This window comes from Aptenodytes patagonicus, chromosome 24, assembly GCF_965638725.1.
Source record: "Aptenodytes patagonicus chromosome 24, bAptPat1.pri.cur, whole genome shotgun sequence".
In the NCBI taxonomy this organism is placed as follows: domain Eukaryota; kingdom Metazoa; phylum Chordata; class Aves; order Sphenisciformes; family Spheniscidae; genus Aptenodytes; species Aptenodytes patagonicus.
Genome location: NC_134972.1, coordinates 2516519 through 2543928, shown reverse-complemented (window position 1 = coordinate 2543928; position 27410 = coordinate 2516519). Strand labels below are relative to the sequence as shown.

At 67.2% G+C, this 27410-nt stretch overlaps 3 protein-coding genes across 5 annotated transcripts; all 3 read left to right on the top strand.

Annotated features, from left to right (window-relative positions):
- Positions 1 to 1254: 1254 nt before the first annotated feature.
- Positions 1255 to 5530, top strand: FGF17 (fibroblast growth factor 17). Its single transcript, XM_076358886.1, has 4 exons — positions 1255 to 1284; positions 3443 to 3587; positions 4717 to 4823; positions 5234 to 5530. Exons 1-4 carry the CDS (start codon positions 1264 to 1266, stop codon positions 5528 to 5530), a joined length of 570 nt encoding a protein of 189 aa, XP_076215001.1. The 5' UTR covers positions 1255 to 1263.
- Positions 5531 to 8308: 2778 nt separating this feature from the next.
- DMTN (dematin actin binding protein) lies at positions 8309 to 19825 on the top strand. Its single transcript, XM_076358963.1, has 16 exons — positions 8309 to 8399; positions 14635 to 14698; positions 15029 to 15085; positions 15588 to 15662; positions 15854 to 16009; positions 16142 to 16186; positions 16302 to 16410; positions 16567 to 16623; positions 16693 to 16845; positions 16961 to 17070; positions 17158 to 17263; positions 17384 to 17448; positions 17551 to 17613; positions 18098 to 18157; positions 18243 to 18323; positions 18399 to 19825. The coding sequence occupies exons 3-16, from the start codon at positions 15068 to 15070 to the stop codon at positions 18510 to 18512; spliced, it is 1212 nt and encodes a 403-aa protein (XP_076215078.1). The 5' UTR covers positions 8309 to 8399; positions 14635 to 14698; positions 15029 to 15067; the 3' UTR covers positions 18513 to 19825.
- A 255-nt stretch (positions 19826 to 20080) lies between these two features.
- On the top strand, positions 20081 to 27030 carry LOC143170488 (actin filament-associated protein 1-like 2). 3 transcript variants are annotated; one of them, XM_076358833.1, is made up of 17 exons: positions 20081 to 20104; positions 22987 to 23115; positions 23214 to 23288; positions 23407 to 23483; positions 23747 to 23837; positions 23910 to 24127; positions 24205 to 24384; positions 24600 to 24683; positions 24882 to 24969; positions 25044 to 25261; positions 25349 to 25479; positions 25573 to 25693; positions 25802 to 25910; positions 26074 to 26211; positions 26330 to 26485; positions 26589 to 26702; positions 26808 to 27030. In XM_076358833.1, exons 1-17 carry the CDS (start codon positions 20089 to 20091, stop codon positions 26957 to 26959), a joined length of 2097 nt encoding a protein of 698 aa, XP_076214948.1. In that variant the 5' UTR covers positions 20081 to 20088; the 3' UTR covers positions 26960 to 27030. The 3 variants fall into 3 exon arrangements, with proteins under 3 accessions (XP_076214948.1, XP_076214950.1, XP_076214949.1); XM_076358835.1 differs by having other exon boundaries at positions 26325 to 26485; positions 26592 to 26702; positions 26808 to 26890; XM_076358834.1 differs by having other exon boundaries at positions 26325 to 26485; positions 26808 to 26890.
- Positions 27031 to 27410: the final 380 nt, after the last annotated feature.

Below are 27410 nucleotides of genomic sequence, written 5' to 3'. Positions count from 1 at the left end.
GGAGCCCCCCAACACTAAACCAGCTGGTTAAAAACCGCTGTGGTGCTTTTTTTCCGTGTGATGCACAGACCAGGGCCGTGCCTGGCACCTCGGTGAAAGGAGGGTGACAAAAAGCATCCTCCGTGCCAGCGCATCCCTCCCCGAGGCCTGGCACGGCTCTCCCCACAGCGGGGGCTTTTCCCACCCCTGGTACCATCGCCATGCCCCGGCAGCATCGCCCCCCATCTCCCATGCCCCGGCATCCTCCCCTCCGCCGGGCAAGGCGGGGGGCTTCGCCACCCCCAGCGATGGGGACACCCCAAGCGGCTGAGCCTTCCTTCCCCCCCCCCCTGCCTCCCCGCCTCCCCCGTCCCCTCCTCCTGCCCCGGCCCCCGCTAGGTTCGATCCTCCTTCCCTCCACAGTGCCGACTGCCTCCCGGGAGAGGTTCGGCCCCTCTTTGCAACAGGCTCTCCCCACCTTTAAAGGCTGCCGCTTCGTGCATCGCCCACCCGCCTCCCGTCACCGGGCCGGGACCGGGAGGGTGCTGCCGGCTCGATGGAGTCGGGGGCTGCGGGTGCTGCCCTTGACGGTGGGCAGCCCTGCCCTGTCTGCGGCCGCCTTTCCCGCTAGCTGCTGCCGGAGGGAGATGCAAACCGGGGACTAGCCCAAGGGTGGGAGGCTGATGGGGTGGGGAAGCAGGGGACAGGATGGATCTGGATGCCCCCAAGGCGTAGGACGCGCAGCCCCCAGGGCCGGAGGAGGAGGAGAGGACCAGACCCCGGCTGCCTCCCCCATGCTCCGTCGCCGCTGCTGCTCCGGAGACGTTGGCATCGCACGTGGGCTCGCCGGTGCGGCGGCAGCCTGGGGTTCACCTGGTTTTTCCCTCGCCCGCCCCGAGCGCGGGGATCACCCGAGGAAGGAGGGGACAGGCTGCTCCTTGGCTTTCCCTGCCCCGGCGGGGATGTGCCGGCGGTGAGGGAGGGCAGGTTTGCAGAGAGTCCGTGGCGGTGCCTTCGTTTCATGCCGGTGTCTGGGGGGCTTCGGCGAGCGCCATGCAGCCCATCAGCCTGCAGAACCTCTCCATGTAAGCCCCGCGCGCCGCTTGTTGCAATTCTTTGCAACCCGGGTTTATCAGTAGTTTATTCTTAGTGCCGTTAGACACAGCTATTCCTCGGGGGGGGGGGGGGGGGGAGGCAAAAAGAGAAAACAACTAACCCCGAACAAAACACCCCGTTTCTCTCCCTTTCTCTTTTGTCTCCCGCTGCAGATGTTTCCAGCTCCTCATGTTCTCCTGTCAGACCCAGGTACGTGGATATGTTTTACTAACCCCGCGGCACATCTGGCTGCACCGCGGAGCCGGGCTGGGCGAAGGCACCCGCTCTGCGATCCGCTGAGCTAACCGTTTGCTTCGGGGATGTCCTTTGCGCTGGCGGGGGGGGCTTTCCCGGTGGCCAAGGGGGCCGGTGCATGCCCACCCCGGGTGGTACCCGGTTCCAGGCAGGGGAATGATGCTGCGAAGGTGCCCGCAGGGATGGGTCCCCACTGGAGCTGGCTGCGCCCATCAGCACCAGCCTCGGGGGCTGCAACAGGCCGGCACTGGGGTATCTGCGGCGAGGAGGCGCATCCTCCCCGGACCCCTCCGGTTTCCCATCTGCCTGGGGCCGGAGGGCCCGGGCAAGGTCAGCGGGGAAGCCCTCCTGGCGCAGGCGATACATTTCTTGCAGCCTTGCTCGGGGAGGGATGTGCCAAGTCCATCAGCCTTGAGCTCTCGGGGCCGGACTCTGCCCTCGCTCACGCCGAGGCCGGCTGCCGAGGGGGTTAACGGGGCAGAGCAGGTTCTGGTCCCCCCAGCAGCCGGGTGGTGTGAGGTTCGATGCCCCCCGCCCCTCTCCCCCCACCCTCTCAGGCTGCACCATCCCTTTTTGTGCCCTTTAGAAAGGCAGCGGCTATTAAAATGCACTGTTCCATATCAGCACCCTCTGCTCCAGAGCCCAAACAAAACCCCTGTAGCTGCCGGCCCCAGCAGCCTTAATACGTGCTCAGGACCTTTTTTCTTTTTTTTTTTCCCCCTTTTTTTTTTTTCCCCCAAGGTAAACGCTTTTATTTCTTTGAAAATGAGAGGGGAAGGGAACCGCCTTTGATGGAGAAGCACCCCCCCCCACCCCAGCCCACCTCCTCGGCCAGCCCCAAAGGCTTTAAAGTGGATCCTGGCAGGAAATGAGTCCCCAGGCGCACACAAAGGTGGTGGGGAGCCAGGGGGTGCAGGGGGGGCAGGCAGTGCCCCCCACCATCCCACTGCCCTCCCTCCCCCCAGGAGCGGGCAGGGCCGGGTCCCCTCGTGCCAGGCTTCACACCCAGCGAGGCGATGCTGCAGCCCGGGGGATGCGGGGCAGCAGGTCCCGTGCACCCGGGTGATGCTGCACACCCCGAACTGGGCAGCCAGACCCCAAACGCTCCCTGGGTCTCCCCGTGGGTTGAGCTCCCGGAGCGCGTCCCCCTGCCCACAGCCCTTTCGGAGCTGGTTTTTGGGCTGGCTCAGCCGGGGCCGGTGTCTCTTGGGCAGCTCAGCTGGCCGCGGTGCTGCCCTGAGCCACGGCTTCCCACTTGCACCGGGATTAAACCAAGTCTTCTCTTAAGATGTATGTTGAGAGGCGCTGGCCGGAGTCCGGTGCGGGGACGGGGGCTGACCACCAGCACTTAACCCCCCCCTCCCCAGCGCATCCGCAGTAATTAGCTGCCGTTTACCGTACAATAACCCTCGTGTGTTTGTGCTGCACCGTTAGCGTAAGCCACGGAGCTGGTTGGGGTCTGCAAGGTGTTTTATTCCCCTGGCCCCAGGGCCAGTGCATGCTCAGGGTGGACGGGGAGGGGAAGGCTCTGCTCCCGGGACACCCAGCCCGGCTTTAGGTGGGGCTCAGCCCCCCATGAGGGACCCAGTGGATGTTTTGCAAGCACAGCCCTTGCATCCCAGCCTGTCCTCGGTACCTGCCTGGGAGCAGAGGGTGCTGCCTGAGCGGGAGGTGCTGCTGAGTGTCCGTCTGGCCCCGGGGCATGGCTGGGAGCAGCAGCTCGACCCCGCTCCCGAGGGAACGGTCAGCTGTGCCCGGCAGAAAGCATCCTTCCCTGCGAGACCCTGCATCCTCCTCATGCGTGGGTCGCAAAGCAACACCTCTGCCTCTCCCTGCCCACGATGCGAGTGGCTCGCGGGTCCAAAGCATCTGCTCGGCGCCTTCATCGCTGCTCAGAGGGGACCAGCTTGGCTGGTGATGGCTGGGAGCTCTCCCTCGCCCGCAGATGGGGGTGGCGGGTGGATCTCCGTGTCACCGGGGGCCAGCCCCAGCCCTCCCGCCCCGCCGGGCTCACCGCTCCGTCCCCTTGCCGTCGGCTGTCCAAAACAAATTGATTTTATTTTTCCCTTTGTAAACAAAGGGGGAGAATCAACCGTCTCCTAATTTTAACCAGTACGTGAGGGACCAGGGTGCCATGACCGACCAGCTGAGCCGACGGCAGATCAGGGAGTACCAGCTCTACAGCCGGACCAGTGGCAAGCACGTCCAGGTGAATGGCAAAAGGATCACCGCCACCGCCGAGGACGGCAACAAGTTCGGTAAGGGGCCGGCGGCTCCCCGGAGGGGTTTACCCGCAGCCTGGGACAGACGTGCTCATGGGAGGGCTGGAAAAGGCCCGGGAAATGTCTCTTCCCAGAGGAGTTTTGCAGGGGAAATGGGGGGTGCAGGGAGGTTTTAGTTGTCCCAGCTGGCTGGTTTTATACCCAAAAATCCCCCAAATAACTCCCGTGAGAGCATGGCTCCCAACCAGCCAGCCCTGACCTCAAAACTTCCAAAATCATGCATTTCTCTGATACCATGCAGCATTTATAAGCCCTACGTTTAGGGCATGTGCTTTCTAATATCTTCCTGGCGTGAGACAGGAAACTTTTCCTGGAGGAGAATCACCCGATCCCGGCATCAGCCTCTTAAATATCCATTCATGGCGGGCAGCGTGGGCAGCCCACCCGGGGCAGAGCCCACCCCAGCTGCATCACCTTTCCCCGGGGGGGGGTTTGCTGGGGAGCCCCAGCCCTGACGCCAGCGCTGATGGGCATCGCAGCCCCGCAAAGGCCAGGCTGGCATCCCCAGCATCTAAAAGCTTCGGGAAAGGCTTTTCAAAGCCGGGTGACCAGCGAGGCTGACTCACCACCTTTCCAGGTCTTTCCCTGAATTCTCCCTGCCAGCTCAGGCGCGGGCTGTCGGGAGCGCAGGACCCACCGGGGTCATTGGTTTCAGTGTCGGCTCCCAACCTTTGCAGCCACCGCTGTGTTGTAGAGAAACAATGAGGATGAGGATAATTAACCCGCCGGGTGCTGGACTCGGTCTAGCCCTGGAGAACCCATTGAATCGCCGACAATGCGGATGTGCTGGGGAGGGGGGGGAGGAAGGGGCCGTTGCTCTCCCCGGCGCCTTCATCAAACGCCCGGTTTGACTCTGCTGGGTTTTAACAAAGGCCCTTTAGCATCATGGCTGGGGAGCATCCCCCGGCAAGGGCTGCCCTGCCCCGGCTGCGGGGGCTGGCCGTCCTCCTGGCCCCACCGGCCATGGGCAGGAAGGGAAGGGAGGGATGCCGGGGGGCGAGATGGAGGCAGGGAGAAGGAGACTGGGGTGGTTTGGATGCCAGTAGCCCGTGGGGGGGTGCCGCAGCCCCCATGGGACACTTCCCCCTTGCTCCCTTCCTCGCAGCCAAGCTCATCGTGGAGACGGACACCTTCGGGAGCCGCGTCCGCATCAAGGGGGCTGAGAGCGAGAAGTACATCTGCATGAGCAAGCGGGGCAAGCTCATCGGGAAAGTGAGTCCCAGCCCCCCTGCGCTTGCCCTCCGCGTGTCCCCGGTCCCCGGAGCTCAGCCCGGGCACCCCCCTGAGCAGCTGGAGCCGGGATGCTCGGCCAGGCTGGTCCCCGTGTCCCCAGTCACAGGGGACAGTGGGGACAGTTGGTGCAGTGGGGGGTTCTCCCTGCTCCCCCAGAAGCTGCCGGTCCCCCCTCTCCTCCATCAGCACCGTGCTGCTCAGCCCGGCTCCCGCAAGGAGAAGCCCCCAGGGAGCTGGTCCCGGTGCATTGGGGTCGGTGCCACAGTGAACGTGGCAGGGATGGGGTGGACTGGGCGGTGGCAGGGGGGTGGCAGCACCTTTTGGGTCCCATCCCCAAGCGCCCAGCCCCATCCCTGTGGGTGCTAAGCGCCCCTCTCCTCCTCCCGCAGCCCAACGGCAAGAGCAAGGACTGCATCTTCACGGAGATCGTGCTGGAGAACAACTACACGGCTTTCCAAAACGCCCGCTACGAGGGCTGGTACATGGCCTTCACCCGCAAGGGCCGGCCCCGCAAAGCCTCCCGCAGCCGCCAGAACCAGCGGGAAGCCCACTTCATCAAGCGCCTGTACCGCGGGCAGCTGCCCTTCCCCAACAACGCCGAGCGGCAGAAGCAGTTCGAGTTCGTCGGCTCGTCCTCCCCCACGCGCCGCACCCGCCGCACCCGCGCCCCTCGCCCACGCACGTAACGCCCGGCCGCGCCCCCCGCCGGGCCCTGCTCTCCTCATCCTCACAGCCTTCAGCCTCATCAGACTCTGCCCCTTCTCCCGGCACCCTCCAGCACTGCTTCTTCCCCACTTCTTTTTCTAAAGATGCTCTATTTTTATACTCCTCTTGGGCACCGCAAAAAGGTTGGGGAGCGCACGCTTCGGGCACGGCCACTGGTGTCCATAGCCCCATGCCGGGGTCCCTTCACCCCTGGAGCATCCCGCGGTACCCACCTTCACCAGCCGGTACCTTTGCCCGCTCCCCTTGGCAACCCCTCGGAGACTTGTTCCCATGCCACCGGGGGCCGGGACCCCCGGCCACGTTCCCGTCCCCTCAGACATCCCTCTCAGTGCTGGGGATGGATGGGACCGGCCATGAGACTGCGGGATGTCCCCACCGGAGCAGGACGGAGAGCCCGTCCCCAGCCCCGGGCCTGAGGGATGCTGTGCCGGTCCCTGTGAGGGATGGCAGGGCACCGTGGGCGGCCAGGTGATGGGGTGCTTGGTCTGTCCGTCTGTCTGCCTGTGCAGCTCCAGAGGGGAGGCAGGGAGGTGCCGGGGCATGCAGGCGCCGGGGCCAGCACTTGTATCCCCGCAGCCTTGGGGTCCCTGCGTTATTTATTGGAGGGGAAGGTCTGTGCGCTCTCCCGGTGGCACCAGGGTGCTGGTGGCATGGGGACACGCGTGGGTGCCCACCAGGCTCCGCTGGCCAAAGAGAAACCGCCTTTAGGTTATTTTTATTGTTTTTGATTGGTTGTTTGTGTGTTTTTACAAGCTCTGCTGTTTCCTTTGCAACTCAGTTTTAGGCCTAAACAGTTAGACTTTGGAGTTTATTTGTGTAAAGGAGGAAACCCCAAGGCAAATAAAAGCGAGTGTCTAGACTGATGGGGCCTGGGGGAGTTTTCGTTCCCGTGCCGAGGCTTTGCCGCAGGCTTTGTGCCTGCTGGAATGGGGGGCACCCAGCTCCCCCTTGGCACAGGGTGCCCTCACCCACCTAGGGTACAAGCACCCGATGCTTGGGGAGAGATGCTGCATGGCAGGAGGATGAAGGTGGCCACTGTAGGGGACTCCCCGTGTCCCCATCCCTGTCTGTGCCCCCCTGGTCTGCGTCCTGGGGGTGTCTGCTGCATCCTGGTGAACAGGGCATCACCCTTGGCGTGGTACCCGGTGTGGTACCCGCTGCCTCCCCCATAGGGCATCACCCTTGGCGTGGTACCCACTGCTCCCCCCGCCCGGGGCCACTGGCTTGCCCACCCCACGACGGCCACCAGTCGGGCTGTCCCCCCCGGCCCCGAGCTCGGTGCCCCCAGCCCGTGCCGTCCCACCCTCCCTGTAATTGCTTTCCCCTCTGACAATGCCCTGGGAGGTGGCAGCCGGACCGCGGGGAGGATGTAATCCCTTAACTGGGGCTCACCCAGCCCCTACAAAGCCCCGCCAGCATAATGCCGGGGGGGGGGGGGGGGGGGGGAGCACGGCTGGGGGGGCAGTGGGGAGAAAATTATAACAGTTTGAGTTAAATGAAGCTTTAAAGCAGAAGAGAAATGCAACACCCAGCAATTACGGCCGAACAATGCGCCCGGCGCTGCCTGCCCAGGTGTGGCGGGCAGGAATTAGCCGAGCGGCCGGGGTAATTTTTTTTTCCCCTCCCGTTTCCTTCGGCCCCACAACCCCGTCTCCTTGTTTCTGCAGGAATTTGAGACATTTTGAAAGGAGAGGGCTTTGAGAAAGGGGCCGACTGGGTCCAGACCCTCCCTGCCCCCGCCGCCCCCTCCTCAATTTAACCAAAGCTTCAAAGGTAGAGGAGTTCCCTTTGTGTAATCTCTGCTTTAATTTTTCCCCGTCCCTTTTTTTGCCCCCCCTTCTCTTCTCCTTCCCAAGCCCTTCCTCTCTTTTCTTTTAGGGTTTTCCCCTTCCTCCCCTCTCTTTCTTCTCGACCTCCCGGGATAGAAAGGGCTCAGAAGGGTGAGTCCTTTTTAATTATGGCCGGGGAAGAAAAAAACCCCTCACACTGCTTCTTTCTTGTTTTTTGAGGTGAGACCCGGGGCGGGGGGCGGAGGTGGGGACAGGAATGTCCTCTGTGCAGAAAGTGCACTGGAGGGTGTCTTGCCCTGCCGCAGCGTGCCCAGCCTTTCCCAAGGCTTTGCTCTCCCGCGGGCTGGGGATGCTCGGGGGGCTGGGGATGCTCAGGGGCCTCAGGGTGCTTGGGGGGCTTAGGATGCTGGGGGGGCTGTGCAGGCAGCGAGGGCAGCTTCCCCAGAGCCGTGACCCCAGAGCAACCACCTCGCTGCAGGGGTGAGGGGTGCCAGCCCCCCGCCCTGCTGCCGTCCCCAGCCCTGTGGTCCTTGCACCCCACAGGGTCCCAGTCCTGACAGAGGGCTCCCATGAGCCGGACTTGGGGGCGTCACTGGGGTGGCAGGGGCTGGTGTCCCCAGGGCTGGGTGTCCCCTGAGGCACATCCAGGCCAGCCCTCGCAGGGCTGCTGTCACCGGGCTCCTCTGGGGCGATGTCCCCTGCAAACCCAGCAGCCCTGCGATGGGGCAGCACGGGCAATTTTGGGTCGGGCAGCTGCCTTGCAGAGGAGCACCGGGGCTGCGTCCCCCCCCAGGGCTGTGGGAAGGCTCCTCGCCCCCATCCCGTGGGGGCCAAAGGAGGCTCCTGCACATCCTCCATCGTTCGGCGAGGCCGAAGGAGGCTCCTGCACATCCTCCATCGCTCGGCTCCAGCCGGTTGCGGCGGGAGGCGGTCGCTGTAGCAACGTGCCGTGCGGCGCAGGGGAGGGGATGCTCGGCGCAGGCATGGCTCCCGGCGGACAGGCAGACCTGCCTGCGGCGGGCCATGGGCTCCCTTAAAGGTAGGGCCCTGCTACCCTCTGCCCCCGTGCCCCAGCCCCCCAGCAGCCCCCCTGGCAGGGGACTGGCAGCTGCCTGGCTTGGGCCTGGCTTTGAAGGGCATCGCCGGGATGAGGGGTTACCCTGCGGGGCCGGCGGGCACACGGGGGGCTCTGGTGAGCGTGTTCAGGCGTGGGTTTTGGTGGGTGCATGCGAGGGTGCAAGAGCCGGTGCGTGGTGCCCGGGTGTCCCGCTGGTGCAGGATGCGTACGTTTCCAAACTCCTCCCTCTTTCCGGGCACCTCCGGGTGCTGGGCAGGCGGCGTGGGGTGCTGAGCCCACGGCAGGCGCTGCGGCTGGTTTAGGCACCAAAGCGGCCCCGGTCGCAGGTGGCAGCTGCCGAGCAGCCGCTGCGGTCGTCTTCATGCTTGAGAAACTGGGTTAGCATGGGGGAGGCAGAAGCAGCCTCGATTATTCATGGGCACGGCCCCGGGGGGCGACCGGCGGGGCTGGGGCCGTCGAAGCCCCTTCAGCGTGGAGGCACGGCGGCATCCCGGGGCCGAGGCCGTGATGCTCTTGGTCCAACGAGCCAGGCTGGCCCTGGCACCAAAAGGCGTGTGCATGCATCCCCCTGGGCGCGCATCCCCCCAGATGTGCATCCCCGGACATGCATCCCCCCAGATGTGCGTCCCTGGGTGTGCATCCCCCCAGACATGCATCCAGGGGGTCCAGCAGCCCCCTTGAGCCAGGAGAGAAACTGAGGCAGCCATCAGCATCGAGCGCAGCGCCGGGGAGAGGACCCAGAAACGGAGCTGCTGTCACCAGGCAGCTCTCTCCCACACAGAGCCGGGAATAGATGCCGGCTCCCGGTGCTGCGGCACCAACGCAGCCCTGCCGCCCCCGGCGGGGTCCGGCCGTGGCACCGGTCCCGTGCTGGCCACCTGGGTTCTCGGCCAGGCCCGCGTGCCTAGGGGCTCCGGGGGGACGGGGGTGGCTGCAGCCTCCCTGCCCTGCCCCAGCCCAGCCCCGGGCGCCCGGCCAGCCCCGCTGCCTAGTCCTGGGGGCTCTGCCCGAGGGCAGGGGCTGGACCGCAGCCCCCCGGGAACTGGGGGGCTCGGGATGCGGGGGGCAGCAGCTCGCCCCGCTGCCCGGCTCCAGGCTCTCCCTGGCAGCACCCAGGGGCAGGGCAGCGCCTGCAGAGGTCAGGGCTTGATTTTTAGCAGATGCATCAACATCTCGCTGGGCTCTGTTGGCCCCGCAGATGGAAATTCCTGCTATGTTTCCCCTCCCAGGGCAGCGAGGGATGGGTCCTGCCCTCAGAGCACCCCCAAACCCAAGGCTGGGGGTCGGGCTGGACCAGGGGTGCCATCCTCACCCACCACCCACTGTGCCACAGCCCAGCCCACACGCCATGGGGTGCTCAGCCCCCCTGCTCAGCATTGCGGGGGGGGGAGTCCTGCATCCCCAGCTGCATCCCCCGTTTGCAGCGGGGGCTGGAGGAGGGGGTGCTGGGGACCCCTGGCACCGGCCGGGTTATATCTGGCGGCCGGGCGGTGCCGGGCAGACCGGGTTTATTTATGTTTTCCTCCCTCTTTGTGCCGGGGAAGCGGTGGGAGCGGGAGCGAGCAGCGGCGGGAGCGAATACTGCTTCGTCATGATGCCGGCTAATTCTCCTCTTGTTCGGAAAGAGACTGAGCCAGCAGCAGAGGTGGGGAGAGGCGAGCGGCACCCACCCACCCACGCACCCACCCACCCACCCACCCACGCACGCACACCCTACCCGGCGCCCAGCATCGGTTATCGGCGCGGCGGGCGGCACAGCCGCGGTGCTGGGGCTGGGAGATAGGCTTGCACGCTTGCACGCCCGCGCCCCGGCTGTCACGCTCTCGGATGCGCGCCGCAGCGCGCTGGCGGTGGCTCGGCCGCAGCCAGGGCAGCCGGCCCGGCAGCCCGCGGGGTAATTTGGTGGCCGGGCAAGGAGAGAAGGCCAGGGGCGTCCTCCCCCAGCTCCCCACGGCTGGAGGTATGCGGTGTCCCTGTCCCTAGGTGAGTGGCCGTGCCCCGCGTGGCTTGGCGGGGAGAGGGGGGGGGGAGGTGGCCATGGGTGGCGGACACACAGCCGGGGGGTGGGGTGGGGTGTCTGGGGGGGGCCAGTTCATCGGGGTTGGCATCGGCTGCCCTTTGCTTTCCTGTCGCCTTTCGGTGCCGCCGCTCCCCCTCCCCTGGCTCTGCGTAGCTCCTGCTCCGGGGGGGCTGGGGAGGCTGGGGACAGCCCCACAGATTGTCCCCCGTCTTGTCCGGGGGCTGCGGCCATGCCCCCTCCCCACGCCCGGCACTGCAAAGCCAGCTGCCCTTGCCGGGGGGCCGCGGGGACAGGAAGGGCGGTGACCCGAGGCGGGGACGCGAGGACACGGGCTCCATCACCGATGGGGGTACCCCTCCCGGCGCTCCCACCCGCATACCCCTCCGTGGCAGCACAGTGCTCCCAGCACCCCACTTCACCCCACACACCCCCCCCGGGACACCCCCCCCCAGCAGGGCTCGGCCGCTGCCGGCGGAGCAGGGACATCCCCTGTCCTCCTTCCCTGGGGACATTGCCGTCGGCACCGTGTATCCCAAGGGAGGAGGCCAGAGCAGCCCAGCCATTCCCAGCCCCACTTGTGGAGTGAGTTTGTGAGGTCTCAGCGGTGTTGCTGGGGGGGGGGGCACCCCCATCCCACTCCCCCCGGGCGCAGGCTGTGACGGAGTTTGATGCTCCCTGGGTGCAGCGTGGTGGGGCCGTGCCAGTCAGGGTCTCGCCATGGGGACGGGATTTTGGAGCCCCCCTGCTCCTCCTGGCCCCATCCAGCCACGTTGGCAAGGCACCGAGGGGCCAAACTCCCATCGCCCCGCTGCCGCGGAGCATCGGGGGGCTACCTGGAGGGGCAAAACTGGGGTGCAATGTCCAGCCCCCCAGCTCTTGGCCATGGATGGAGCCATCTCTGGGCGGGGGGGGTGTCGGCTTCTGGCTGTGGGCATGCGGGGCCAGTGGTCAGGCAGGGCTAAGCCCAGCCTCTCCCGGGAAGACCTGGGCCACCAGCTGCCACCTCGGCCCCGGGGAGCCCCCGGTCACATCCCACTACCCGGTGTCCTGCCAGGTGGGTACCTCGCTGTGGTGGCCCCATGCGCGGCACCGGGGTACCCAGGGACCCGCCACCCTGAGGTGCTCAATGCAGGGCATCCCACGGGATGGTGCCCGGGGCTGGCAGAGCTGGGGGCTCCTCGGGGGCCGGGGGTATCACCAGACCCACGCCGGGAGCCCCAGAGGGACGCGGCCTCCGCACACACCCCCGGCGGGTCCCTCCCGGCCCCTCCGCATGCGGGATGAGCAGGCTAATCCCATTCTAATCCCAGATTACGTGCCACGTGAGCTGCTGCCCAAAGCGGGCTGCGGCATGGCCATCGGGGCTGGGGATGGACCCCCCCCCCCAATCCAGGAGCTTTAGGGCGAGCGCCACGCATCCCCACTCTAAACTTGTCGGGGAGCTCGGAGCCTCCTGGCAGGGCTGGGGGCCAGGAGAGCAGCTGGGTTGGCCCAGATCCCTCGGATGGGAGGAACCGAGCAGCCGGAGGAGGGGGAAATGCCCCCTTCATCTCCAGCTGCTCCTGGATGGGGCGGACGGATTGCTGCTATCCCCCCCCCAGCCAGGGAAACTGAGGCACGGAGCAGCCCTGTGTCCACAGGACGGGAGACGGGCAGGGTGCATCCTCTGCCCCAGGGGATGGAAAAATCCCATGGGCCAGGCGCTGGCAGCTGGTGGCTTTTAAGGCCACCGAGGCGTCCCTCGGCAGGGCTGTGCCAGGCAGGGTGCAATGGCACGGAAGCAATGGGCTGTCAATAGCTGAAGGGTCGCTCCCCTCGGCAGGGCAATGCTCCGGCGGGGAGGGAAAGGGCGAGAAACAGGACAAAGGAGGAACCGGACACCGGTGAGACGCGGGTCGGGGATCCACGTGCTCCCCGCCAGCTCGGCCCTGCTGCGATCGAGTTGCCAATGGGGCCCCCATGTGCGGCGGTGCCTCGGTTTCCCCCGGCGAGGCGGGGAGGATGCTCGGTGCCTCTCCCGTGCCGTGTTTGTTTGGGGTTTGCGGTGGGAAGAGGAGGAGGAGGAGGAGGAGGAGGCCGGGGCTGGGCTGGGAAGCACCGGACGCCGTTCCCAGGGCTGGCGGGAACCGTCTGTTCGGGGAACTTGTGACCCCGCTGCGTCCACCCCCCCTCCGCCGCTGGCGGGGAGCCGGGGCAGCTGCGGGAGCGCCAGGGTGCCCGTGCCCAGCACAACACAAGGGCAAGGCAGGCAGTGAGGAGGAGGAGGAGGGAGAGGGGAGGAAGGCTGGGGGTCCCTGCCCACCCCACCCCCCCGGCGAGGGGGTTCGTGCAGCCTGGCCCCTGGCCCGCGTGCTGGGCGCTGATGGCTTTGGCGGCTGCGAAAAGTCAAATCCGGATTTCCTCGGGGTGGGGAGGAGGGAACTGGCCTCTTCCCGCTGCGGCGGCAGCCCTCCCCACGGCCCCCCCGGGATGTGCCGCGCAGGGGGGGCCGGCACCCCTGCAGCCTGGCGAGCCACCACCGGCACGTGGTCTGTCCGTCTGTCCATCCCTCCCTCCATCGCTCTTCCCCTTCCCGTGCATCCCTGCCCAGCACCTTTCTCTTCCCGCTCCGGCAAAGCGCCGTGCGTACCCGCAGCATCGCCCCGGGAGGGGGGCACGGCATTACCCCCCCTCGCCCCACTCCCCTTCGCTCTCCTGGCCAGGAAAATCCCAAACACGCGCCTGGCCGGCCTTATCTCGGCGAGCAAGGGAGCGTGCAGGGGGGACCTGCCAGCGAGGGCTGCCGGGGAGATTGGAGGTTGCCATGGGGAGAGAGGCTGCCATCGGGGCGGTGGCTCCCTGCCTGCGCCAGATAAGGTGTCCCCGCGTCCCCTGGCCGGGGGGGGACGGGAACCGTGCCCGAGCTGGTTGTGCAGCCCCGGCACCCCTTGCCAGCCCTTCGGCTCCGTCGCGGCATCTCTCCGCACCCCTGGCTCAGGCTTGTTTTCCTTCTCCGCCAGGATCCGCATCCACCCGTCCCCGCACCCACCCTCCCGCCGGCCTCTGCCGCTTCCTCTGCCTCCTGCTATTTGCTATCTCATCCACCTGCTCACCGCCACCGCCGCCGCGTGCCACCGCGTCCCCACCGCCTGCCCCCAGCCCGCCCGTGCCCCCAGCCCCGTGGGGTGCGAGCCAGAGGCGGGGGGGGGGGGGGGGGGGGGCTGCCCTGGCTCTGCCGATGGAAAGTGTGAGCTCATGGGTGTGTGGGGCGGCCGCTGCTCACCCAGACAATGCCGCCTTGTACCGCGCTCGGTGCCGATCCGGGGGTGCCTGTCCCACTGGTACTGGGTCCTGCAGGCCCCAGGAGGGCTTGGGAGGTGCTGGGGATGGGTGTGAGCAGGTCGACCCCCCCCCCAGTGCTGAAGCGGGGTTTATTTGTGGTGGAGTGGTCTCAAAGGAGAGACAAGGCTCAAGCCTGGAGCCTCCTCGTCCTGGCTCAACCCTTGGAGGAGCGAGCCGAGGGCAGTACCTCATGCCAAGCTGGCTGCCAGCAGCTGGAGGATGCTCTGGGTTTTGTCAGATCTGGTCCTTCTCCAACTCCGCATCCTGCGGGGATGGGCTCTGTGCCCGTGCTGCGAGCCGTGGGGCTGGGGGGCAGTGGGGCTGGGGGCGCCCAGAGGCGGTGGCATCTCCCCACCCCTGTGCACAGGCTGCTGGGGGGGGGGGCTTCAAGGCTGGAGGGCTCCGCGCTGCTGTTGCTGTTGTTGCCTGGATTGCACGAGGTTTTCCCAATGCCCTCCCCTCTGAAAGGAGAAATTTTGAGGAGAATGGGGAATTTTCCCCTTTGTGTGTGGCATTGTGGGTTTAAAGCACAGGGAGGGCTCAGACCCGGGGCTGCGGGGCAGGGGCTGAGCGCAGCACGCCTGTCCTGCTGCCGCTGGAGCCTTCTCAAGGCCGCTCGCTGCCGGTGGACAAAGGGCTTCATTACCTCTGCTCCGCTTGCCAGCACTCGTCAGCAGCCGCCGCGTCGCCAGGCAGCGGGGCCAGCAGCCGGCACGGGCAGGGGCGGCACGCAGCAAGGCAGGGCGCTGCAGGCACTGGGGGGTCCCCCACTGCGGGGAGAGCGGGAAGACAAGGTTGAGCTTCACACCGTTGTCATCCTGCAAGCCGCTGTCACCTCTATCGTCTCCGTTGCAGAGGCAGCACCTGAGCCCCAGCCCGGTGTTATCGCCCAGAGGGATGTGGAGCCACAGAGGCAGTGGTGAGTGGGGGTCCGGCATGCCCCAGTGCCTCTCCCCTGCCCCTGGGGCAGACCTGGAGCTGTTCGGCCACCCCAGGGACGGTGGCATCCCCTGGCAAGCCTGTCCTGCTGCCAGCACGTGGATATTTGACAGTGGGGCCGTGCTGGCCTCATGCTGCGTTAGGGTCCAGTGCATGGGGGGCTGCCGGACTCAGCCCCACAGCAGGAGGGTGGTGGGGAGCCGGGCTCTGCCCAGCCCCGCTGCCCTCGGGCACCTCGCCCCGGGACCAACCTCGGGGTGCTCCGTGCCCACCCTGGCAGTGCCCCAAAACCCCTGCTCTCCCCGTGCAGGACCCTGTGACTGACACGGCCCCTCCAGCCCGCAGCTGAATGGAAAGACTGCAGAAGGTAAGGGGGGGGGCCGTGGGCAGGGTGCTGGGGGCATAGGGCAGGGTGCTGGGGGCATGCAGGCAGTGGGGAGCCCTGCACCTAGGGAAGGCACACAGGGGCTGGTGGCCAAGGGCAGGGGCTGGTGGCCAAGGACATCGGCAGAGTCACCCTGGGATGCTGCTAGCAGGGCCCTGCCTTCCTCCTCCTCCTCCTCCTCCTCCTCCTCCCAGCCCAGCCTGGCAGCACCATCTAGTGGCAACGTGTCCTGGCCAAGCCACTGTCACCTCCCGGGTGTCCCCTGCCCTGAACCACAACGCTGGAGCAAAGGAGACCCCAGCGCCCATCCAGAAATACCCCATCCCCAAGGACATTTTGCCCCGGTGCACTGAGGTCCATGGGGCACAGGGGTGTCCCCGGACCCCCCTGCCATGCCCCGGGGTCCCGACCATGACCCCGAGCCCCTACCTGGGCTGGCCGTGCCAAGGATGAGATTTGCTAAAATCTCCCCTTTTCCTTCCAGCAACCGCTGACCTCCCCCGGGAGCGTCTGTTCCTCCCGCGGGTCCAGCGTCCCCGGATCGCCCTCCAGCATCGTGGTAAGAAGTCGCTCCCATCTTCCCACCACATCCCTCCATCCGTGGGGTCGGGGTGTGCCTCCCCAAACCCTTCTCCATCACCCCGGAGGGACCACAGAGGATGCCAGCCTGGGGGAAGCTTTCCCTGTTCCCCAACGTTCCCTTCCCACACGCAAAAACGAAGGCGCTTTTCCTTCCTTCCTTCCTTCCAGGCCAAAATGGACAATGAGGTTCTGGGCTACAAGGACCTGGCCGCCATCCCCAAGGACAAAGCGATCCTGGACATCGAGCGCCCCGACTTGATGATCTACGAACCCCATTTCACCTACTCGCTCATGGAGCACGTGGAGCTGCCCCGGAGCCGAGAGGTGAGGGTGCCCCAGGGCCGCTCGCATCCCCCAGTTGTTTTTGGGGGCCGGTGGGGGGAAGCCCCCCTGACGGAGGGGTCCCAGAGGGCACATGTGGGGCTGCTGAAATAAATTGCTTCTTGCCTTCTGCAGCGCTCCCTGTCTCCCAAATCCATCTCCCCTCCTCCGTCTCCGGAGGTGAGTACTGACACCGCTTGCCCCAGCTCTGGGATGCACGTGGGGGCTCCGAGGAGGAGGGGGCGATGCCGAATTGCTGGGGGTCTCGCTGCTCACTGGCCCCGCTTGCCCGCAGGTCATCCGGGAGTGGCTGGAGAGCCGGACCCCCAGCAGCACCCCGCAGGCCACCTCTCGCCAGGGCAGCAGCTCGGCCCGCAGCAGCGTGCAGCACTTCCACCGACCCGGTACGCTCCTCCGGCACCGTGACCCCCCCAGCGCTGCCTGACCCTGAGCCCCAGCGCAGACCGGGGGGTCCGGGCAGGGGGTCCAGGCAAGCACCTTTCCAGAGCCGTGAGCTCCCTATTCCCTATTCCTGGCCCCCAACCCCTTTTTCCTTGCAGAGACCGACACAACGGAGCTCAACATATACAAGAAGCCTCCGATCTACAGGCAGAAAGGTGAGCAGGGGTGTCTGTCCCACGGGACGGGGCACCCCGGGGCGCTGCCTCACCCCCTGTGCCCCGCAGAGCACCATCCCGGCGCCCACCACGGGAAGCATCTCATAGAGGACTTGATCATCGAATCCTCCAAGTTCCCAGCGGCGCAGCCCCCAGACCCCAACCAGCCTGCCAAGATTGAGACCGACTACTGGCCGTGCCCCCCATCCCTGGCCGTCGTGGGTAGGTGGGGAACAGGGGCAGGCGAGGGGGTGGGCTGCACCAGGGGGTTTATCCCCCCCCCAGAGACCCTGCGGGGGTGCTGGGGATGGATATAACATCCCCTCTTTTCTCCCAGAGACGGAGTGGAGGAGGCGGATGGCCTCCAAGAGAGGGGAGGAGGAGGAGGAGGACCTGACGGAGGAGATGAAGAACCTGCGGGAGCTCCAGAGGCAGGAGCTGAGCAAGGTGAGGGGCAGAGTGGGCGGGCGGGCACCCTGCAAGGGGCTGGGGACGTGCTGACACTGACCCCCACCCATGTCCCTTCGCCCCCAGGTCACCTCCAACCTCGGGAAGCTGATCCTGAAGGAGGAGATGGAGAAATCTCTCCCCATCCGGAGAAAAACCCGCTCGCTGCCGGACCGGACACCCTTCCACACATGTACGTGGGATGCTCTTCCCGCATCCCATCCCTTCCCCACCCGGTGGCTCTGGCTGCCTGCACCCCTGCCAGCTCCCGCAGCCCTGCCTGCACCTCTGACCGTCTCTTGCTCTCTTGTAGCCCTGCACATGGGGAGCTACAAGAGCTCCTCGCTGCCCGCCTCCGGCAGGAGCACCCTCACCCGGGTGAGTGGGCAAGCAGCTGCCCCCCGTGCTGCCGGGGCCACACGACCTCGGACAGGGTCTGAGGGTGGCACCGCTCTGACGCTGTCCCCTGTCCCCTTGCAGCTGCAGTCGGCAGAGTTCAGCTCGGCGGGCAGCGATAAGGGCAGTCCGGGTGAGCATCAGCCCGTGGCGTGGGGATGACCCTGGGGATGGGGGATGCGGAGGTGTCCCGGGGGATGCGGGGATGTCCCCAGGGATGGGGGATGTCCCCAGGGATGGGGGATGCTGGGGCAAGCCTGGGCTCAGCAGAGGGTGGAAAACCACCTCTCGGGTCATGTCATCACCCGGGGAAGGATGGGGGGGGTACACAGTGGGGGTTCCCCAGGGCTGAGCCCAGCTCCTCTCTGTTTTCCAGGCCTGCAGGTAAGCACTCGTCTGGCTGCCGGTGCGGAGACCCAGCGAGAGGGTGATGTACACCGGCGGGGGGGGACGGACACCGGGGCCACCTCTGTGATGGGTTCCGGAGGGGAGAGGGGAGAGCTGGAGATGGGGAGGGTGGGTGTGCCGGTCCCCGGGCTGGAGCCCATCGCCTTGGCTTCAGTTCGGGTGGGAGAGGGCAGCCCTTTGGGGAGGTGGGGGTCGCAGCTGACGTCAGGCTTTGCCCCCTCAGAACGGCCAGCGTGGGCGCATGGACAGAGGCAATTCCCTGCCCAGCATGCTGGAGCAAAAGGTGAGCGGGGCTGGGGGCTGCGGGGGCTTGGGCAGGGATGGGGGGGCTGTGGAGAGGGTCTTACAGCTTCCCCCCGGCCTTGCAGATCTACCCCTACGAAATGTTGATGGTGACAAACCGAGGCCGTGTGAAGCTGCCACCCGGCGTGGACAGGACCAGGCTGGAGGTAGGGGCTGAGCCGGGGTTGGCGGGGCACGGAGGGGGGGACCCGGCACCCCGTCACCCTCCTCTCCCCCTGCAGCGGCACCTCTCCCCTGAGGATTTCCTGCGGGTCTTTGAGATGCCCCCCGAGGAGTTCAGCAAGCTGGCCCTCTGGAAGCGCAATGAGCTGAAGAAGAAAGCCTTCCTCTTCTGAGCCCGCCTCGGCCCTGAGCTCAGTCCGTGTCACGCCGTGTAACCGCTTTAGGGCTCTCAGCCGGTTTTTACTAGGATCCCCCCTTCTCCTCTCCCCCAGCCCCCCGGCTCTGCCCCCCGCCTCGCTCCTCCTGTGGGAAAAGGGCTTGGGGGGGCTTGAACCTGCCTCTCGCAGCAGGGTGATGGGGCTGGGGGCAGACCCTGCACCGGAGCAGGCACGGTTCAGCCAGGAGGGGAGGTGTCGGGGGGTCTCTGTGCTTTGTGCCCCCCTCTTCCCCTGGGCACGCTGGCAGGGGCAGTGCCTGGCTCTGCTTTTGGCCAGCCGGGAGCGCGCCGGCTCCAGCGTGTGGGCAGTGGGGCGGCTTTCCTCCTCCCCGGGGGTCGGCTGCCTCCGGCCCCTGCACCCAGGGTGCCCCTCTGCCCCCCGGGGTGCCCCTCTGCCCCCTGCGCCTTCACCCCGAGACTTGGGAAGAGCCTGGGGGCCGACTCACTGCCAGACTGATGTGCTCCCGGCAAAGCCAGGCCGGCATCCCGCCTTGCCCCCCTCCAGCCCCCCTTTTAACACACACCCCCCCCGGGTCCCTCCTGTGCCAGCTGCTGCAGTGAGGACCGCAAGGACACGTACACTGCCAAAACCTGCCCGGCACTGGGCTGGCGGAGGGCAGGGCTGGGATGCTGGCAAGATGGAGCACCGCGGGATGGGGCGGGGGGTGACAGAGCAGGGGTCCCGGTGGGACCCCGGGGCGGCTCCTGCTGCGTTTCTAACTGCAGATGCGCCCGCAACGGGGTGATGCACTGGGGAATGCAGCAGGGCAACGGGGCGATGAACCGGGGCGATGCAGCCGGGCAGAAAGGAGCAGGGCACGGCTCGATGGGCACCGTGGCCGCCGGAGTCTGGGCAGCGCTGCCTGGCCCCCCGCGGCCGTGCAGGCAGGGCTCGGCACCAGGCAGCACCTTCCCTTCTCGCACCTCTCCCATCCTCTCTTCGGGCACACGTTTTGGGCAGGACCCCTCTGCCCCCACACCCCCGGCCCCCCACGCTCCCCGGTTTCTGTTTCCAGCCACTTTCCAGCCGCTAGACCTTGTTGGGATGTAAAGAATGTAATTTATCGGGAAAGCACTGGCCCATACTTGCCTTTCACTGCTACTCTACAAACGACATATCTATAAATATATATATAAATATGGGTTGTTTTCTGACTGGACTACAGTGATTCACTTTCTCTGTTTTGTTAGAGTTTATTTTATTTGCTGGTGTCGGAGAATCCGCGTGAGAGTGATTTTTTGCTTACAATTAAAGGTGAAATGGCTTTATCCAGCCCGGCTCCGCTGCTTTGCTTTCCCCGCCCGCCCCCGGCCCCAGCTCCCTGCAGATGGCGGTGGTGCTCCGAGGAGGATGCGGAGCCCTTCCCCGCCTCCCCCCGCCCCGACCGGGCTGTGCTGGGGGCCCGCAGGGCGTGTGCGAGCCGAGCCGAGCCGAGCCGAGCCGGGCCAGAGCTGCCCCGGTCCCGGTCCCGGTCCCGGCCCCGGCCCCGGCCCCGGCCCCGGCCCCGCCGCGATGTGAGGGCGCCCGCGCCATGGCCCGGCAGAGAGGTACCGGGGGGGGGGGGTGGTGGTGTGTGTGCAAAGGGGTGCAAGGCTGCGGGGGGGGTGGGTGTGCCAGCCTGCAAAGGGGTGAAAGAGCGGGCAGGGGGTGTGCGTGAAGCTGCGTGGGGTGGAGCAGGGCGTGGGGGTGCCCGCGGGGGTGCGAGCGTGCAAAAGCGGGGTGTGGAAGGGAAAAGGGGGTGCACGGGAAGGAGGAGAGCGTGCGAAAAGGGGAGAGTGGGCGTCTGGGGCGGTGGGAAGGTGCGTGGGGCTGTGGGATGGGTGCTGGGGAGGGAAGGGGTGCAAGGGACAAGGCGTGGGTGTCAGAGCAGGGAGGGGATGCCTGGGTGCCCCCGAACACAGTGGGCTGCGGTGGGGTGCCGGTGCACAGTGCCGTGGCAGGGTGTGGGATGCCAGGGCTTCTGCCAGCACCCTCCCTGGGGCAATTTGGGGGTGCAGCGGCCATGGGGGGAGCACCTCCGCCCTCGAGCCGTGGCCTGGAGCCTCCCCGCAGTGACGGGTCACGCTGCGGCCAGGAGCAGCTCCGGGCTCGGGGCGGCCTCCAGCCTCCTCCTCTGACTCATCCCGTGCTGGGCGAGAGCCACCCCGAGCGCCGGAGTGGGGCCCTGGGGTGCCCCCGAGCCGCTGCTCCCCCCTGTACCCCGCGGGGGAGCAGGGCTGAGCCCGGGCACCTCTTGCCCCTCGTTGCACAGAGAAAAATGCATGTGGCTGCGGGGCAGAGGTGCCAGCCCCGAATCCCCCGGGTGCTGGCATCACCCAGGGATCGCGCGCTCCTGGGGCATATCTTGGGCAGCCCTCTGCTTCCTCCACCTCCTCCGAGGATGAGGATGCCATCAGGCTGGGCCATGTCCTGCGGGAGCAGGGCGCTTTGCTAGGAGACGGCTGTGTGTTTGGGGGGCGTTTTCGTCCCGCCCTGGAGACCGAGGCAGCTGTTTTTCATCTCGGCTGCCTTCCCTTGGCCTCGGCAGGAGGCAGCTGGCGCGGCCTCGTGAGTGAGGGCAGCCCCTGCCTGCTCCGCACCGGGCTGTAGGTATGGCCGGGCACCGCCGGGCACGGCTCCCCTGCCCCACCGAGGGCATCGGGGCCGTCCAGGGGGAGCGCAGGGGGAGGATGCAGGGAGGGCTGAGGGGGTGAGTGGACGGAGATGTCATTGCCGAGGAATTCGGCCTGGGCGGAGGAGAGGAGAAAGGGAGGGAGAGGAAGAGCCAGGCACACCGGGCACGGGGGACTGTCCCCGTCCCTGCCACGCTCACGCTCTGCCCGCAGCTCCCTTCGGCCAGCCCTTGTCCCAGCCCCCCGACCAGCCCCCCTAGGGAGCTGGTCCCCCCCTTCTCTTCCCCAGTTTCCAGGGAAATCCAGATGTTTGGGCCCAGCTCCGGCATTGCTCAGCCTCGCTGCCCTGCCAGATGTTTCCTCTCCCCCCGGGCAGGGGTGTGTGCTCCCCAGCCAGGGACACCGGGGAGGGGGATGGTGCTCCCCCCAGTGCCAGCACATCCGCAGGGGCTTCTCCCATGCCCCCTTTAACACACACGGGATCGTCGGGCTCCTTCCCCCTGCCTGCCCTCACCTCCCCCGGGGGCTGCTGCTGTCTTTAGGGGTGCCTTGCAATCCCGCCAGCCCGGAGTGATGCGGGATGCAGGGATGTGGCATGGCATGGGGATGCTGAGATCGCCTGGGGCATTGTGGGGAGTCACCGGGGCAGCATCCCGGCTGGCCGTGGCTTCGCTGGGGTTGTCCCTCTTCCAGTCGGGAAATGGCAGGGGAAAGGCAAGGAGGGAGGCTGGGAGCGGAGCGGGGCAGCGTGGGGGGAGCCGGCGCAGCCAGGCCCCGTGCCAGGAGGCAGTGGGTTTCGACAGCGGGTCTGCAACATTTTATCCCAGCTGGGAGCAGGGACCAGAGCCCGGAGCGGCCGGAGCAGAACGATGCAAACCACTTCCAGATGCACGACAGGAAGGAGCTGGGGGGGGAGGTGGGCAGCGACCCAGGGGGGGCCGGGAGGCATCTGCCCGCTCCTGCGGTGGCAGCTGGAGGTGCCCAGGGCAAGGGGGCTCTGCAGGAGCGGGGCGAAGGGCCAGGATGGGGGTGTGCGTGGTCCTGCTCTGCCACGTGCTCCTCCAGCGCAGGAAACGCCTGCATGGACCCAGAGCTGACGGGGCAGCCACCGTTCGGGGCTGGAGGGACCCCCTCCCCGTGCCCGTAGCCCTCCGGGTCTCCCCTGCCTCGGGGGGACCGCGGGGCAGAGGCAGTGCTGTCCCATCCCGCTTGCAGGGCGCAGGACTCCCATCTTCCCCGGCCGGGGTGAGGAGGCACAAAGCAGCTCCTTGTCCCGCTCCATCCCTCCTTCCTGGCACGGCAGGGTTGGGGTCCCTGGCTGGCACTGAGCCCCGACCCCGCTCCCTGCCCTCGGAGTGGGCAGCGGGTGAATGCTCAGCATTTTCAGCATGCCCGGAGCAGCCTTCATCAGCTGCTCCTGTGTGCCATGCCTCCTCCTCCTCCTCCTCCTCCGCGGCACGGAGGAGCTGCACGTTGGGCTGCCCGGCGTGGCCCCCGGCCACAGCTCCCCTCGCCTGACCGGGAACAAACCCGCTCTGTGAGCACACACAGAGGAGCCTTCAGCGGCACGGGTCCCCGTCCCCCCTCCTCATCCTCCCCCGGCACCCCGGGCCTGTCAATAGCGGGATTGTGCGGAGCCGGGGCAGGTGCCGGGAGCGGGGGCACAGCCGGCGGCACAGGGCACGTAACCCCCACGTCTGTTTGCTCGGCATCGGAGAGCCCCTGCCAGCCCTGCCCAGTGTGGCGGGCAGGGGACAGGCATCCCTGCCTGCACCCTCCTCTGGCAGGGTGCGATGGCACGTCCCTGTCCCCTGCAGACCTGGACAAGCTGCTGTCGGACCTGCGGTCCTTCCTCCTCATCCTGGACCGGGAAAGCCTCAGCACCGCGGCTCGGGCCAAGAAGAAGTCGGTGGCTGATCTCCTCTCCCGGCTGCAGAGCCCCCCATGTGAGCGCGGGTCTGCGGGTGGGGTGGACGGGTTAGCGCCCGGTGGGCAGCAGGGAAGGGGCCGGGAGCGGGGCTGTGACCGGGCGCTCCCCCTGCAGCAGAGGATGCGGAGTACATGATCATGCGCTGCCTCTCGCCTTCGCCAGGGACCCCGCAGGGCCGGGCCAGCCCGGGTGAGTCACACGCTCTGACCCACACCCCGTCTCCGCCGGCGGCTCATCCTGCGCGGCCGGGGATGCCCGGCTCCTCGCCGACCCGGCACACCGCTCCCAGTCCCGCTTTTCCCCCCAGGAACCAGGACGGCAGATGCAAGGGGAGGGAGAGCCTGCGAGTGTCGCCCGGCCAGCACCCTGAGCCTGCATGGAGGGGTAAGGGTGGGCAGCAGAGGGGTGGGGGGCTGCGGGTGTGCGGGGGGGCTCGGGCAGCAGCACTGTGCTGGGACAGGGGATAGGAGAAGGGCACCCGGTGGCCATCCCTGCACTGCAGCCTCGCTCACACGGGGGTCCAGCCAGGCCGGGAAGGTTCCCATTCTGCCTGCCAGCTCTGGGCAGAGCCCCCCAGCAGTCCCTTGGGGACCCTGCGAGGTTCATGCCGGGGGGCAGCACCTTCGGAGCACCCCTTCTCTCCCCAGAGCAAGGTGCCGGGTGTCTCGCTATCCCCACCAACCGACGACTCCTATGAAGATGCCGAACCCCTCGGCCCCGGCAGATGCACTGGCTCCGGTGAGCACCCCACCGCACCCCCTCCCCGGCACCCTCATGCACCCAGCACCCTGATGCCATCCCGGCTCTCAGGCGGTGCCGACTCCGACAGCAGCCACTATGAGTCGTACGGGGAGGATGAGGACAGCGTGACAGACCGTGCCCACTACCTGTGGCAGCCGCCGGCTGCCGGCCCCGATGCCGAGGCCCCTGGCCGCCCCGAGGCGCAGCTCTGCGGCTTCCTCTGGAGGAAGCGCTGGCTGGGGCAGTGGGCAAAGCAGCTCTTCATCGTCCGGGAGCACGTGCTGCTGGTGAGCGGCCGGAGGAGGATGGATGGAGGGTGGGAGCGGGGTCCCTGAGCTCTGCTGACCCCGCCGTGCCTCCACAGTGCTTCAGGTGTGCCGCTGACCTGCAGCCCGTGCTGGAGCTGGACCTGCGGGGCTGCCACGTCACCTACAAAGCCAAGCGTGGCAAGAAGATGCCGCACACCCTGAAGGTGATGGGGATGGCGGGCGAGGCACTGGTCATCGGCTTCCAGAGCCGGCAGCAGGCTGAGGACTGGAGGAAGGTTTGGAGGTGTTGCAGCCTGGCAGAGCTCTGCGTGGGCAGGAGGGAGGGGTGGGCAGGGAGAAATGGGGGCACAGCCCTGCTGGGGTGCTCCCGAGGTGGCTGGGGACGACCCTGTCTGTCCCCAGCTCCTCTCCCATCCCGGGAGTGCCTGGAGCCCCGTTAGATGGGGGAGCAGGAGCCCAGGGCTGCAGCACTCCCCCTGTCCCTTGGCAGGTGATCGAAGAGGTCAGCAGCGATGCCCCGAGCGGGCTGGCAGCCGTCAGTGTCCCAGCGTCACCCTCCTCGAGGCTTGGCAGGGTGAGCCGCTTGTCCTCCCCCGGGAAACCCAGGCACGGGAAAGGGGCTGCCGGGGGTGTCGAGAGTACACCCCAATTCCCTGTCCCGCTGTCCCCGTTGGGTGATGCTGGGGAGGGTTGCATTGCCGTGGGGTGGGGGTCAGGGTGCAGGGGGCTTAAAACCTGCAGGGGCCGGGGCTCTCTGGATCTCCATTCTCAGGCTGCTGGGTCCCAGCTCGGCAAGGAGGAAGATTGCTCCCGGCAGAGCCCTGCCTGCAGCCCCCGGCCCGGAGAGGATGCTAAAGGAGGTGCAGTGCATGGGGACTGGGCGAGGGGGTGTCCCTGCACCCCATGCCACTACTGATGGGGGATGCACCCACAGGTTTCCTGGCGGTGCGGCTGCGTGGGCGGTGGCAGCGACTGTGGTGTGCGGTGCGGCAGGGAGCCCTGCGCATGTTCCCCGAGCCCGGCGGCGCCCAGCGCCCCGTCTGTGCCCTGCGGCTGGAGGGCTGCGAGGTCTCTCCCGGGGCGGCTGCCGGCTCCCCCCAGCGCCTCCGCATCCGCATCGCCCAGCGGGGCCGGGAGCTCGCCCTGCTGCAGGTGAGCAACCGCCACGGCACTCCTGAGCCCCCTGCATCCCTCACCGGCGGGAGACTGGCTGAGCCCAGACCCTCTGCCCCACACCAGACCCGTTCAGATGAGGAGAGGGAAGCCTGGCTGAAGACCCTGCGGGCCAGGGGAGGAGGGGAGCCGGCCGGCAACAGCCCCTGCACCGAGACCTCCAGGCTGGGCGATGCCAGCAGCTGCCCTGCTGCGGGGTAAGGAGACACTGGCCGGGGCACAGCCGGCCCCAGCCCTCCCGCTCTGCTGCAGGGCCGCGGGCAGTAATGGGACCCCCCTCCTGCTTGCAGCGGGCTGCTGCTACGCCGTGTCCCGAACCCCAACGCCTACATGGACGACCCCTTCAGGCAACTCCCGCCAGCCGAGACCCCCAAGCACCTCTACTCCAACGTGGAGCGGCTGCAGCAGCTGGTAACCTCCGCTGATGCACCTTGGCACCCCCATGCGAGGCCCAGGGTGAGGGGGACAGGCTCCCACCGTCCACTGGCCCACGGGCTTCTCCCGGGCTTCCTTCCGCAGCAGCAGAGCTTGGACCGAGCAGTGCAAGGGCAGTGCAAGAGACCAGTGTCTGCGCTGCCCACCGGTGCCTGCAGCAACATTCCAGGCAGCGCCCTGCCCTCGCAGGCAGGTGAGCAGGGGCTGGATGCTCCATCCAGGGGAGCAGCAGGGTTCCCCCATGTACCCCAGCCCCACGTGCTGGGATGGAGGCTGCGGTGCCCATGAGCACGGTGATGTGCCGTGATTCCTCTGCCCTTCCTCCCAAGCATCCTTCCTCTGCCCTTCCTCCCCAGCTCTCCGGGGCAGGGCTGCCAGCCCGCAGCGGGCGAAGGTGAGCCCCGAGCTCCGGAGCAGGGATCTCTCCCGGTCCCAGCGCACCCTGACGCTGCCCGAGAGGAAAGGGGCTCGGGACGGGCTGGATATCCTCATCGGTAGGACCGCAGAGGGGCTCTGCCCCTGTGCCGGGGGGTGCCTGGCCCTTGCCTGAGCAGCCGGCGGGGTCGAGGGGTGCCTGGGCTTGGCAGTGCCCCTGCTGTCCTTGCAGGGAAGAGAGCCTTCCCCAAGCTGGAGGAGAAGGTGGGGCAGCTGGAGAGGGCCTGCCGCATGAAGGGCAGGCTGAAAGCCGGCTCCGAGATGAACCTGCTGGCCATCGGCAAGTCGCTGAAGGGCCACATCGCCGCCACCACCAGCTCAGCTGGCTCCGAGGTGGGGGGGCACCGGGGAGAGGCAGCGGGGAGGGCACGGGCTGCAGGGAGTGTGAAGGGTTCGGGAGGACAGGCCTCACGCTCTCTCCGCTGCGTTTTTCCAGCAGGGCTCATTCCTCACGCCGCTGTTGAAGCGCACCGCGTCGGCGAAGAGCGCCCTGAAGCCATCCCCCTCCCCGGTCATCGTCGAAAAGGGAAAAGTGCTGCAGAAGAGAAAGGTACCAGCCGGGAGCTGCGTGGGGTGGGCAGAGTTAAGGTGAGCCGGGTACCACACGTGGCGCTGGGACGCAGGGGGGTGACCACCCGTCTCGGCCGCTCTCCAGGAGTGGGAGATGAAGTCTGCAATGTGACCAGCGCTGCAGCAGCCCGGGGGCAGCACCCGCCCCGCAGACGTACCTGCCGGACTGGGCATCTCTCAGCAGAACGTAGGGCTGCGCGTGGATCGTGCAGGACCAGCCTGGTATCTGTTTTTTAACCATCAGTATCAACGCTACAGCTACACACATCTATTTTTTTTTATATATATATATATATATATACATGTAAACTCTCTGTCTGTGGGTTTCTAGTTTCTCCGGCGCGAGGGCTGGAGGGCGGCGAGCCCCTCGCAGGCTCGCTGCCTTCTCGCCCATCCCAGCACCTTGGTTTTGGGGCACAGATTTCCCGGTTGCAATCTCATGAGCCGCCGGCTCTGTCCCCGGTGCGGGTCCGGTCGAAACGGTGCACCGGCAGCACCCCGGCACCCCCCCGGGGACACCCAGTTGCAGGGGTGGGTGCAGATGCACCCCAGACCGAGCAACTGGGAGCGACACGCGGAGTGGGGGGGGCTGCTTGGGGCACCTAATTGCACCTTCTCTGGAGTCGGCGGGACCCGGGCTGGGCCCTGGGCTGCTTTCCAGCAGCTGTGTTTGTCATGGCTTGTTTTT